Consider the following 12,869-nt stretch of genomic DNA (forward strand, 5'->3'; position numbering starts at 1 on the left):
AATCAACTTGTAATGGATCATAGACCTAAGAGCTAGATGAAAACAGAGCAGGATATTGTCTCGTCCTTGGGCTAGGCAAAAATTTTTCAGACAGCCCCTAGAAAACACTAACCATAAATTTTTTTAAAACTTGGTAAACTGAATTTTGCCAAAGTTAAACTTTTCTGTCCATCAAAAATACCATTAAGAAAATGTATATTTAAAAAAAAAAAAAAAAAGGGATTCCCTGGTGGCGCAGTGGTTGAGAGTCCGCCTGCCGATGCAGGGGACACAGGCTCATGCCCCGGGCTCGGAAGATCCCACATATTGCGGAGCGGCTGGGCCCACGAGCCACGGCCGCTGAGCCTGCGCGTCCGGAGCCTGTGCTCCGCAACGGGAGAGGCCACGACAGTGAGAGGCCCGCGTACCACCCCCACCAAAAAAAAAAAAGAAAATGTATAGGCGAGTCACAGAAACGTGAGTACATCTGTCTGGCAAAGTACTTTTATCCAAGATATACGAACTCCTACATATCCATAACCGAAATATGAAAACCCAATAAAAATAGGCAATAGACTTGAATAGATACCTGACAAAATAAGGTAGATGAATATTCAGGAAGCACATGAAAATGTGCTTAATGCCATCTGTTATCAGAAAATGCCAATTAAAACCACAATGGCGTATCACTTCACACACACAGAATAGCTAAAAAGTAAAGACGGATGATGCCAAATGTTGACGAGGCAGAGGAGCGGCTGGAAGCCTCCCACGCTGCTGGTGAGTAAAATGATAGAACCACTTTGGAAGACCGCTTGCCGGTTTCTTATAAAGTTCAACACACACCTACCCAGTGACTCCACAATTGCACGCCTATGTATTTACTCGAGAGAAATGAGAACATCCACACGTGACTTGACCATGAACGCTCATCGCAGTCTTGTCCACTCCCCAAATGGAAAGAAGCCAGAAGTCCAGCAGCGGGTGAATGGATAAGCAAGCGTGGTTTATCCGAATGATGGAATATTACTATGCAGTCAAAAGGAAGGAGCTCTTGATACACCTAAGAACAGGGATGGCTCTCAAAGACGTCATGTTGAGGGAGAGAAGCCGGGCTCAAAAGAGTCTATGCCTCATGGCTCCATTTACAGCAAGGTCTAAAACAGGTCAGGGCAGAGGCCCCCTGGGTGGCCGTGACAGGAGGGAGCCTGCTGGGCTGGTGGAGACACTTTGCTTACAACTGTCAAAAACTGTGCACTGGCTTACTGAGTGTAGTCACCCTTTGACTAAAAAAAGAGGAAAAGATGACCCCAAAAAGGCTAGGACAGTCTGAGAAACAGAAAGAGGCTTGACTGAGTCCCAAAGGTGACAGACCATGAAGTCTGAATGCCACTGGGGGCCGGAGACGCTGCAGAGACAGGGTTTCCATGTGGACCGACAAGGCTGATGTCAGGAGAAAGCAAAGGTGCTGCAGTGTCTCGTCCCAGGGAGTCTGACCTCCTCCATGGAAGATCCATGTCAGCAGATTTGGGAATGAACGCAGGAATGCAAGAGCGAGTGAGTGACGGGGCAGCTCTTTTGTGTGGATGTGGTCCAGGAAGGAGAGAAACAAGACAACGGAGGAGGAGTGAAGCCTTCCCCCCGAGCGTGTGAGCATCAGTGGGCCCGAGGCCTTCGACCCTCTGACCAGGGGAGAACCCAGCCCCCGGATGTTGGGGACAGGCCTGATGTAAAGGTCCTTCTTTGTGTGTTCCTCCCCCGTTCCCCGCCTCCCAGCCCTGCGGAGACGGCTTCGAATCAGCCACGTCAGGCAGCATTGCAGTTAGAAAGCGCTGGTGCTGACATGCATCCTGAACCAGCGTGACTTCCAAAGGTGCCGTGTGCCCGGCTGCCCCAGAGGCAGCGGTGGCCCTGCTGGGTGGGCCTGGGGGCCCGGGGCCCCGCGGACCCCCCACCTGGCCCACCTGCTCCAGCTGCCGCCAGAGAGGCAGGGAGGGGTCCATGTGCAGGCCCCGCCCCCACACCCTCAGCCCCCAAGTCCAGGAGGGGAGAAGGCGGGGAGAGCACGGGTGAAGGGAGGGCCCTGAGCTCAGGGGAGCAGGGTGGGGGCAGGAACTCACAGCCACGCTGGGGAAGCGAGGCTCAGGCAGGGTCCGTCCCCCTGGGCCCTTGTCTCACCTGCAGGACCAGGTGGCTCAGGAAGCCTTTGTCCCGAGCCAGCCCCACCATCAGGGCAGCCATGTCAGCCAGGGAGTGTCTCTGCTCCACCCCCTCCGCCTTGAGCTGGCACACGAGCAGTTCCAGGTTGGTTTTGCTGGACTCAGCCTGGGGGGTGGAGGGAGGGCAGAGGGCACCCCAGCGGGGAAGCCAGGGAGGGACTTTCAGGTTCATGGGCAGAGCTTCCCCTGGGCAGAGCTGTTAGCGCCGGGGAGGGAGTGAGCCCCGCATCACGGAGGTGTGCGAGCCGGCGCTCTGGGTGGGGTCTGGTGGAAGGGGGCCCACGGTGGTGAGGCCTCTGGGGCAGACGGTGGCCCCCGGGTACAAGACTGCAGCCAGGAGAGGTGACAGGGCGACCGAGGGAGGGGCACCCTGAGAGAAGGTGTGCCCAGCGCTCAGGGAAGGTGGGCCGGTGCCCACTGGCCAGGGACCCAGGAGGCCGCCGCTGAGTTTGGGGGCTCTGGGGATGGCCTGAGGGCCCAGGCAGCGGGGAGAGAGGAGTGGAAGTCGTACCCGGGCCAGGGCCCTGCGCAGAACCTCCGCCTCACTCTGCAGGACGTCCCTCTGCAGCCGTGCTGTGTTCAGCACCTCCTGGGCCGACACCAGCTCCTTCTTGAGCCCCGAGACCTTCTCCTCCAGCTGCTCCAGGCGCCCTTGACTGAGACCCGGAAACCAGAGGGCGCTAGGTCACCTCAGGGCGAGACGGGGCCGGCAGGCAGGGCAGCTCCCTCCAAGCCCAGGGGCCCCAGAGGAGCGCGGCTCGCCCTGCAGGCCAGGAACCGCTGAGCCCTTTCTGGCTGGGGGTGGCACTGTCAGCGGAGGCCTGGCCCACACGCCTGGGTGAGCAGCGCGGCACACACGCTGGGGCACCCATCTCGGCTGGGCCCAGGGTGGTGGATTTGCCCCGGGGTGGCGCTGGGCCGGACTTGGAGTGGGTGTCTGGGTGGCGGTGGGGGCCGGCCGCCGTGGGCGGGGCCTGCTGTCTCGCTAGGCACCCCGACCCCTGAGACGAGGCTGGTGCAGAAGAGGTCGCATCAGCAGCTGAGGACGCGGGGGCCCAGAGGGGACAGGACAGCCCGCTGGTGGCGGCGCGGCGCCCCTGCCGTCCAGCTCCCTCCGGCCCTGCAGGCCCTGCTTCACCAGCTCCGCCTTCTGCCCCGCCCCCCGCAGGAGGCTTCTCTGCAGCCCCGCGCCTGGCCTCCGGACTCCGCCGCTCCTCGTCGTCCCCTCAGCTCCTCCACCCTCCTCCCGAGCTGCCTCCTCTCTGGGAGCAGGGGAGGAGAAGCTGGGGGGTCCCGGGCGTGCAGCGGGGAGGGGAGCCCAGGGACCCAAAAGCCCTGGAGGGCCTTGCGCCCGGGGTGTGCCTGCCCTCGGCCTCTGCACCTGCAGAACCCAGCGGGGAGGAGGGGTGCCTGCCCAACGGGAGCCCCACAGCTCCAGGTCTGCTTGCGCTGCTGACCTCCCCTGACTGCCGAGCCTTGTCAAAGCTGTGCTCGCTGCTGACCCGCCCCCGTCGCCCCGGCCAGGTCCCCTCTGCCGGTCACCCACCAGCCAGGGCTGCAGTCTCAGCAGCTCTCTCCCGGCCGTGCTCTGAAGCACTGAGTCCTGAGGTCCCATTTCCCAAATGTCCCTGGGATTCAGCCCCTCCTTCCCCGGTGCTGAGGGGCCGCTCCAGCCTGCCCCCCACCCCCCTGGCCCTAGGACGCTGCAGCCAGATCAGCCCTGCCAAAGCCACGGCTGTGAGGGCGGCGCTGCTGCCAATGGCTCCCCCGCGGCCCCCGTGACCTCTGCTCCTTGGCGTGGTGAGGGGGCCCCGCCTGCCTTGCTCTGCGCCCCACACCTGCTCCTGTCTCCCCCTGGCAAAGCTCTTCCCGCCCCCCGGGGGCCCCCGCTGGCTCCTCCGCTCCCAGGCCCCTGTGCCAGGCTGAACCCGCCTGCTCCCATCTCTTTGCCCTTCTCCCGTGTGTTTCTCCAGAGCGGGACCAGGATGAATTTTTTCTTTGGACCTCCTGTCTCAGAACCAAGTGCGCTGTCAGGACACCCGGAGAAGGGGCGGCCCCGAGGGACCTGCAGTCCCAGACCCCCGGGGTGAGCGAGGGGAAGCACAGGAGGTGGTCCTGTCTGCCCCTGCGTCGCTCCCTCCTGCAGGAAGCCTTCCTGGGCCGCCAGCCCACTCCCCGCCCCATCTCCCGGCTCGGGCAGTGTGTGGATTTGGGAAGGCCCACTGAGCCTCTCACTCAGGACTATAAATCCTGGGGGATTCTCGTTTCAGGTCCTTCACCCCCACCGGCCCCAGGGCAGTAAGACGTGCACAGAAGAATCCAGACAGCCTCACGGCCGACTGCACCACGGAACAGCAGAGCCGCAGGACACGCCAGGAGGGCATGCGGGGCCACACCAGCGGATGGGGCGGGAGTTGGGGTTTTATGGACCACCTGTGAAGGCTGGGTAAGACCCCCGGAGGAGTCCTGGCTGCCAGCGGGGAGGTGGGAGACAGCACAGCCTGCTCCCAGGAGGGGAGTGTGGAAATGGGCCGGGCGGCCGGGAGCCTGGGATGCAGGCCAAGGGGCAGGCACGTGCTCAGCCTGGGCTTTGGGAGGGTGAGTCCTGGGGAGACAGCCCAGACAGGCCCAGACGAGGGAAGAGGGGCTGTGCTCAGTGCAGGCAGGGGCTGGGGGGTGAAGGGGCGAGGAGGCAGCCTTCGGGCCAGGAGTACTTCCTGTCCGGGAAATGGCCCTCACTTCTCCTGCGGGGGGCATCGTGGAGAAGGTGAGCCCAGCCGCCAGCCTCACCTTCTCCGGAGCTCGCTGGACTCCCGGCAGCGCTGCGCCTCCAGCTTGCCCAGGAGGTCCTGGCGCTCCCGGGCCTGCTCCTCCCTCAGCTCCTGCAGGAGCCTCCGCGAGGCCCGCAGCTCCCGCTGGCTCTCGGACAGCTGCTCGTGGAGCCCGGCGGCCGCTGCCTCGGAGGACTCTAGCCGCCGGCGCAGCTCCTGCCCGCGAGTGGGAGCGTGGCGTGAGCCCCGTGGCCTGGCCAGGCCTTCGACCACAGAAGCCAGCGGGGCTCCCGACTGCCCACTTCAGACTGGAGACCCTGCCCGGGGTGTGGGGTCCAGGGGCAGGCGCCTGGTGGGCTTTGTGGCTTTGCTCTGGTGGGGACGGGGCACAGCGTTGCCTCTGTGGCCGCCCACCTGCTCCCGCTGCCGCCGCCTCTCAGTGACCACCTGCACAGCCCGCAGCGCAGGGTCCAGGGCGGCCGGGGAGCAGGCCCGTGGGGGGGATGCGGCCCGTGGGGGGCTCCTTGGTTGGCCCCGCGCCTCCTGGCCTTCGGTGCTGCCGCTCCAGGCTGGCTCCGGGCACCCCGCGTCTGCCTGCGCCACCTTCAGGGCGCAGGGAGGAAGGGGTAGAGGGGAGAGAGCGCAGGGCTGAGGTCGGACAGGTCCTTCCAGAGCATCTCCCGGGCCTGCTCGAAGCACCAGGACCCTGCAGCCCCTCTGCTGCTCCACGCGGGAAGGACCCGGGACGGGCCGCACCTTTGTGATGCTGTCCGAGGTGAGCTGCAGGGATTCCACCTCAGCCCTCAAGTCTCCCGGGGCCGGCCGGCCTCCACTGCGATGGGACTCCTGCTGGGGCGGGGGAGGCTGCTCAGCGGGGCCCGGGTTCCCCCACCGCGAGCCGCCCCTCTCCCAGCGCCACGCACCAGTTCCTGAACCTCCGTTCTGAGGGAGGAGATGGTTTCCTCCTTGTCCGCGTTCTGCTCTGTGAGCTTCCCCACCAGCAACGTCTGCTCCCAGACTCTGGAGAGAAGTTGGGGTGGGGTTGTCAGTGCAGAGAACAGAGGCTGGGGCACCGGCGGGCCCTGGAACCCCCCGGCCCCGTCGGCCACCTCCTGGGGTGCGGCCTGCCTGCTGGCTTTGGCCGCCTCCGCCTGCGTGGACCTTAGTCCCGCTCCAGTCAGACACCTCTCTTCTGCCCTAGAACCTGCAGTGGCTCCCGCTGTCTCGGGGTAGAGCGAGAGCCCGACTGCAGCACTGAAGGCCCCCGCTCTGACCCTGACTCAGCTCTCTAGCCCCACAGCGTGGCTTCCCAAGGCCCTGCTCTGTCTTTGGGGTGTGGCAGGTGCCGTGCTCACCTCTGGGCTTTTGTCCCGGCTGGTCCCTCTGCCTGGAACTCCTCTGCCACCATAAGTCTAATGGTGTCATTGTCTTTCCTTCCCGGGACCGCCTTCTTCTCAAAGGCCCCTGGCTGCCCCCCAGCCCCCGGGCCTCCCTTCCCGTGGGCCCAGAGCCCTCGGCTCCGGCCCCGGGCGCTGAACCCTCGGGCTGCGCTAGACCGCCCGTGCCCCCGGGCCCGCCGCGGCTCTCCTCCGGGCCAGCTCCAGTGTGTTGGACTCGCTGACCCCGAGGGCGTTTGTGACCCCGTGAGCCCCAGGTCCCGTGGAGCAGAGGCCCGTGGCAGTGTTAGGAGCTGCCTCCTGCTTCCTGCAGAAGCTGTCCTCACGAGACCGTCGAGCGCCACACGTGAGTTCCGTGTCCAGAACCTCCCACGATAACCGGGGGTGGACCCCGGCCCCTCTGGGGGCCCTCAAAACAGGCGCCCACCCCTGAAAGGATAGGCCTTTTAGGCCTGAAAATTCCACTTCTGGAAGCAGCCACGGGGAAACAGTGCGAGTGCACCCAGGGCAGCGTCCACAGAGACGCGCCCAGTCGCGGGGCGCTAGCCCTGCCTCCAGGGCATGGTGGGTAAGGAGGTCTGGACCCGCCTGCCTTTGCCACGAGGTGGCGATTATGAGCCGTGGGCGGCTTCAGGGCAAGTGCCCCGGTGTCAGGGTGTGGGGTGAAATCAGGAGTTACAACTGCATGTGAGCGAAGTCCCAGACCCGCGGCCGCTGGGCAGATGGGTGGGTGTGGCGACCCGCCCCCGCCCCCCACCCCTGACCTCCTGCACCCACCTGGCCTGGAGTGCCACCTTCTCGGCGTCCCAGCGACCCTGCAGCTGCAGCATCTCCCGCACCTTGTCCTGCAGCTGCTGCTCCAGGGCGCTGGCTGTGCGGCTGGCCGTCAGCCGCAGGTTGGAGCCGAGGTTCAGGCAGGCCGTGTGCAGGCGCTGGGCCGTCCTGGCCGCGTCCACTCGCATGTCAGCGAGGCCCCTGGGAGACAAGGGCGGCACTCCGCTGAGCCTCGGGGCTGCCTGTGGCTCGGCCTGGAGGCTCCACGCTGGGCGGCAGGGGCAGGGTCTGGTGACAGGCCTGCGGCAGACCCCTCCCGTGCCGTCCTCAGGGGAGGCCCCGCCGGGTGGCATCTCGGAGGGGCAGGGGTGAGTGGGGGATGGGCCAGGCCGGACAGGACAGGCTGTCCACCTTGAGCAGCACTTCCACCCTCTGAGCCTCAGGGGCCCAGGGTGGACCGTTGGAGGTTCTCGGCAAGGGCCGGGGGGAAGCCAGAGTCCCTGCGGGTGGATCCGGCCCCTGGCGCTGCATCTCCCTAGCTGGCCTGCCTCTCTTCTCTCCCCTGCACCCTTGCCTGCCTCACTCTGTCCATCCGTCCATCTCCTCCACTGCCCGCCTCTGCTGCCGTCTCCACCACTCCCATCGGGCCACCCGTGGGAGGAGTGTGGTGGGCCCGATGCTGGGCATCAGGTGCCCTTCTCCCTGACCCTGATGGCACCCACGCCTGGCTCTGTGTGGGCAGGGTGGCTGGCACGCACCTCTCGGTGGCTGCACGCAGCTCAGCCAGGTGTCCACGGAGGGCTGTGACCTGTCTCTGCAGGAGGAGGACATCCTGGTGTCCCACCGCGCGAGTACGCTGGGTCTGAAAGCAAGAGGCTTGCGTCCACGGCAGGCGGAGGCCCGGGGCTGAGGGGTGAGGGGAGCCCTGCGGCCCCATTCACCCGCCCCACAATCAGGTCCTCCGGCTCCAGGCGGGCGGAGTGCAGACCCTCATCACTACCCTCCTGCATGCGGCACCTGCCCCACTGGGTGGGTAAGGTCCCCGGGGCAGTGCTTTGCTCCCCTCCCCAAAGGACCTGGGGAGGTGACCACTCCCCGGTCCAGAACCAGGACCCACTCAGCCTGGTTCCCCCAATGGGGCCGTGGGCGGCACTCAGCTCCCGCCCTCCAGCTGGGGGGTTGGGAGCACGACACAAGGAAACAGACCTTGCCTTCTCCAGGACCTAGAGAGCAGCGCTTACTCTCGGAGGGCCCCTAGGACGTCAGGAGTGGGGCCTGGCCCTTCAAGGTGGCAGAGAAGCAGAAGCCTCTGCCAGTAGGAGCCCATGCAGTGGTAGGGGTGGGGGAGCCACCCTGAGAACAGGTGGAGTGAACAAGGTTGTAAGGTGCAGCGAGAGCCCACCGCTGGGCTGTGAACGGGGAGGGGACGGGGTGGAGAGTTGGGGGCAGGAGTGGGATGGGGTCACGTGCGGTCAGCGGCGCCAGCCTTGCAGGGAACTAAGCGGAAGCCCAGAAGGTCCTGAGTCTCCCCACCACCTTCCCAGCCCCTGCACTGGGCTGTGTCCTGAACACTGACCTCCAGGGCCCCCCGGGGGGCTCACCACCACACCCAGTGCTTTCCGGTGCTCCCAGGGCCCCTCCTGCCTGTTACAGCCCCACCCGCGGCTTTTCAATGTTGCTTCAAACAAAGCACTTTCACGTCCTGCCGGTCATCCAGCCCAGGACCCACACGCTCACCTGCTACTTCATGAAGCCTTTGCCGATCGCCCTCCCCTGAGCCCCCATCTGAGGTGCCCCCCATCGAGCCCAGAAACACCCTGCTGTGTACCTTGTGTAGGGAACGCCCTTTGCGCCTGGTGCCAGAGCCTTGTGTATACTCGCACCCCACCCCCCAACTGTGACCATCAAAGAGCAGGGATTAGACATCCCTCCTGCTGACACGAAGAGCCGACTCCTGTCCCGCCTGCCCACTAAGACAGTGGAATACTTGAGATTCCACACTTTACGACTTCTTGAACGCAAGGCTGGGCAGCCGGTATGGTAAGGGACACGCAAGCCAGGAACCAGGAAACTCAGGGACTCTAGGGGGACTTGCCAAACAGTAACTTGAACACGTTTCCTTGACCACAGGGGCTCTGGGGACAGAGAGGAAAGCTTAAGGTCCACCCAAGGGGGAGTCTGCTCACATGTGGAAGTGATCCCCCAAGCTGCACTCCAAGTAAGGTGTGCTAGAGATGGGCGGATCAGCACACACGTGCGCACGCACACACACGCAAACGCGCACGTACACAGCTGCTTGCAGGGCGCTGTAACGAGGTGCCGTGGACAGTGACAAGCGCACACACACACACACACATGCACACACACACCTGCCTGCAGGGCGCTGTAAAGAGGTGCAGTGTCCCCCACAATTCACATGTTGGAACCTAATCCCCAACGTGATGGTATGTGGAGGTGGGGCTTTCCAGTTCCACCTTCAGGATTGGTGTTAGTGTCCTTATAAAAGAGGCCCCACGAGGGTCCAGTCCCTTCTGCCATGTGAGCTTACAGCCAGGAGGTATCGTCTGTGACCAGGAAGCGCTCTTCACCAGACGAAGGGCCTGGCGCTTTGATCTTGGACTTCTAGGCTCCAGAGCTGTGAGAAGTAAATGTCTGTGGACAAGCCCCCAGGCTGGGGTATTTCTGCTACAGTGGCCTGGAGGGACCAAGACAGTAAGGAAAAAATCTCCCTGTGGTTTTGGAACCACAAGTTAGCCTTGGTGCAGTTTTCAGCCTGGATTCACAAAACCTGGGTGGTTAAAAAAAAACAATAAAGCTGAAAATTTACTTCAATGTGGTCCAAAGGTCGTCAGAGCCCCTGAGAACCCGACCTAAGCAAATGACAGTCCTTTCTGGAGCACACCACGTTCATTCCAGGTTTCAAACAATTTTCAGAGTCCCAAGGATAACATGCAGGTCTTAGGTAAAAATTTTTTTAAAAAACCACCAAAGACACAAGGAAACACAGCACCATGACCACGACCTAGCAGAAACAATAGACTCACACCTTGAAGAAGTTCAGATGTTAGAACGTCAGACCCAGACTACAAAATAACTGTTTCCTAATATGCATCAGCAAACACACGAGAGGCTTGAAAGTACCAGTTAAGAGTGAGATAGCTGGAAAATATCCAGAATAACGTCAGAATTTCTAAAGATGAGAAACACAACGTTTAGGATTCAAGCCTAATCGGCAGGTTTAAGGCCGGTTGGACACCAGAAGAGAAAACTGATGACCAGGAGGGTAGATTCTACCCTCTATCTACCACGTAGACCAGGGGGGTAGAAGGAAGGAAAGTCTGGGAGGTTAAGAAACGTGGGAGGGAGCACGGGGATGGGTAAGGTCCACGGGGCGGGAGAGGACAGGGGAGAGCGGGACGTGGGTGACACTGAAGCAGGTGACGGCTGCTTGCCAAGGACAAGGGGAGCGCGGCATCTGATGAGTCCTCAGCAGGATAAACACAAAGAAACCTGCGCGTCTGCGGCGGGAAGCTGGCAGGAAGCTGGCAGGATGCAGTCACAGAGAGCGGCCGCTCACAGCGGCCACGGCAAGAGGACGACGGCCTCCGTGGTGGGCCAGCAGACAGAGGACGGGGGTCTCTAAGGCGCTGAGAGGAAGAGCCGCCGGCCAGCGGCCAAGGGGGAATAAAGACCCTCGATAAACCAGTGCCAAACTGGACACGAGGCCCGTCTCCAGGGCATTTGTTTCCCTAGTGGCCAAGGCGGGGGCGTGATGTGTCTCCCACGTCTCCCCAACCCCACGTGGGAGCCCGGCCATCGACGACCACCCTGTGATGACAAGTGCATATTCCCTCTTGGCGTCCTGTCCCCGTGCAGGGGTGGCTGCAGCAGGAGGGGCCGCTCGGCTTCTGACTGGAGCAGCTGTCCAGCAGGAGGAGCCCTGTCCACACAGTGGGGTTGGGCCTCCCACCCCGCCCGATCCGTGTGGGCAGTGCCGAGACGGCCCCTCTGAGATGGGCTTGTCCGAGGGACACCTGTGCAGGGTCAGCCTGAGGCCCAGGCACCCGGGGACCAGCTCGGCCTCTGCTCCTGCCACGTCTGGGGAGAAATCCTGCCCATGGGGCCCGTGGCAGACGCCGGGAGGTCCGTGGGGACATCCAGGGACAATCGGAGCAGAGGTTGCAAGCCCAGCAGGGATGTGGACAGGCAGAGGCATGGGGTGACCCGTCTCAAATATGTCCCCTACCTCAAGCTGGACGTCCTGCCCCAGTGACCAGCCCGGGATGTTCAACACAGTATCTCCCCCCAGCAAGGCTGAGGCCTGGAGCCCCGTGCCGTGACCCCGTGCCCCAGGGCTGCGGGTTTCAGAAGAGGCTGCGTGGGCCCTGCTGGGCTGGCCAGGGAGTGGGGGGCTGTGGTGCGGCCCAGGCTCCTGTGTCTGACCCCGAGTTGGGCCTGCAGAGACTCTTCTCTCTAGAGCAGCTCGGCCACGCCAGAACCAGGGCTCGGCCCTCACTCTATTTTCCAAGCCCAGCCAGGCGTCCTTCTCTCAAAGCGGGGGTCTTCCCACGCAGTGCCCCCACCCTGCAGACTAACGTGGCCAAGCTGAGTGGGGGACATGGTGTGGCGGGAGGCCAGGGGCCTTGCCCCCAGGAGGGGCCGTGGCAGAAGCCAGCTCTCCGTTTCCCTGTTCCTGCCCCCCACCCCGACCCCGGCCACGGGAACCAGACCAGGCATGCCCCTGCCCACGGGCGAGAGCCGGGGAGCACCTCTCTCTGGGTCCAGCGCTGCCTCTCCCGCAGCTCCAGCTCAGCCCGCAGGAGGAGCACGCTGTGCGTCGTCCCCGCCAGCTCCTCGGCCAGTCTGTCGTTGGCCTTCTTCATGTGTCCTAGCTGCTCCCGCAGGAGGGTGTTCACCTGGGAGAGGCCGGTGCTCCTGTACGGGTAGGGACGGAGCGGCGTGGCCATGGGCGGGTGGCCTCTCCCTACAGACGTGCTCAGACAGCCGGGCCCCGAACCTCCTGGGCCCAGACGACCCCAGCTCGACTGTGCAGCGCCCAGACTGCCCCTAAGAGGCACTGGCCACCTGCAGCGGTCCTCAGTGGCCCCGCCAACGGGGGCCAGCCTCTGGGTGCCACCCCGGCACGCCCCCTCCTGCCCTGACTCGCTTGCTCTCCCCACCTTCCGCCCCTCTGGGCTCCCCTGGCTCTGCCACACAACTGTGGCTGGCTCCTAACTCCAGGGGCTGGGAGACCATCAAGAGGGTTAGGGCTAGGGAGCCTGGCCGAGGGTACCAGGGCTGGGAAGGTACCCTGCCGCGCAGGGCGGGGGCAGAGGGAGTCAGGCCTGCCCCGTGGAGGGGGCAGCTCCTCTGGGACCGTGGGGGTCTCTCTCCACCCAGGGCAGGTCTGCATGTGGCTGCAGTCGGGGACCCCAAACCCTCTGGAGCCCGCACCTCCCGGCTAGCGGCGCGGCCACAGGGACTTCCTCTGCTCCTGTCTGCTCTGTGGGCATCAGCCTCCTCCTGGCTTATTTACCAACACCCTCCACCCCCCTGCTCCAAAACTGGTTTTCAAAATGCTTCTCAGCACTTTTCTTCCTTATCCAGAGTCCCTGAGGATGAACCAAGGCTGGGAAGTCTTCCACAAACGGCTTAACCTCCCCCAGGTCTGGAGACAGAGCTGGCCGTGGAGTGGAGGTTCATCCCTCCCGCTGGCCGCCCTGCAGGGA

The 12,869-nt window shown here is 63.6% G+C and overlaps 1 protein-coding gene across 1 annotated transcript in view; it reads right to left on the bottom strand.

Moving 5' to 3' along the window:
• CROCC2 (ciliary rootlet coiled-coil, rootletin family member 2) overlaps nucleotides 1-12,869 on the bottom strand; it is a 68,500-nt gene that overhangs the window by 39,317 nt on the left and 16,314 nt on the right. Inside the window, 8 exon segments of the mRNA XM_073807879.1 lie at nucleotides 2,128-2,304; nucleotides 2,710-2,854; nucleotides 4,989-5,185; nucleotides 5,384-5,815; nucleotides 5,893-5,989; nucleotides 7,144-7,341; nucleotides 7,899-8,002; nucleotides 11,910-12,075. Coding sequence (XP_073663980.1) covers nucleotides 2,128-2,304; nucleotides 2,710-2,854; nucleotides 4,989-5,185; nucleotides 5,384-5,815; nucleotides 5,893-5,989; nucleotides 7,144-7,341; nucleotides 7,899-8,002; nucleotides 11,910-12,075 — 1,516 coding nt within the window.

The sequence above is a fragment of the Tursiops truncatus genome, chromosome 7 (genome assembly GCF_011762595.2).
Source record: "Tursiops truncatus isolate mTurTru1 chromosome 7, mTurTru1.mat.Y, whole genome shotgun sequence".
Classification (NCBI taxonomy): Eukaryota; Metazoa; Chordata; class Mammalia; order Artiodactyla; family Delphinidae; genus Tursiops; species Tursiops truncatus.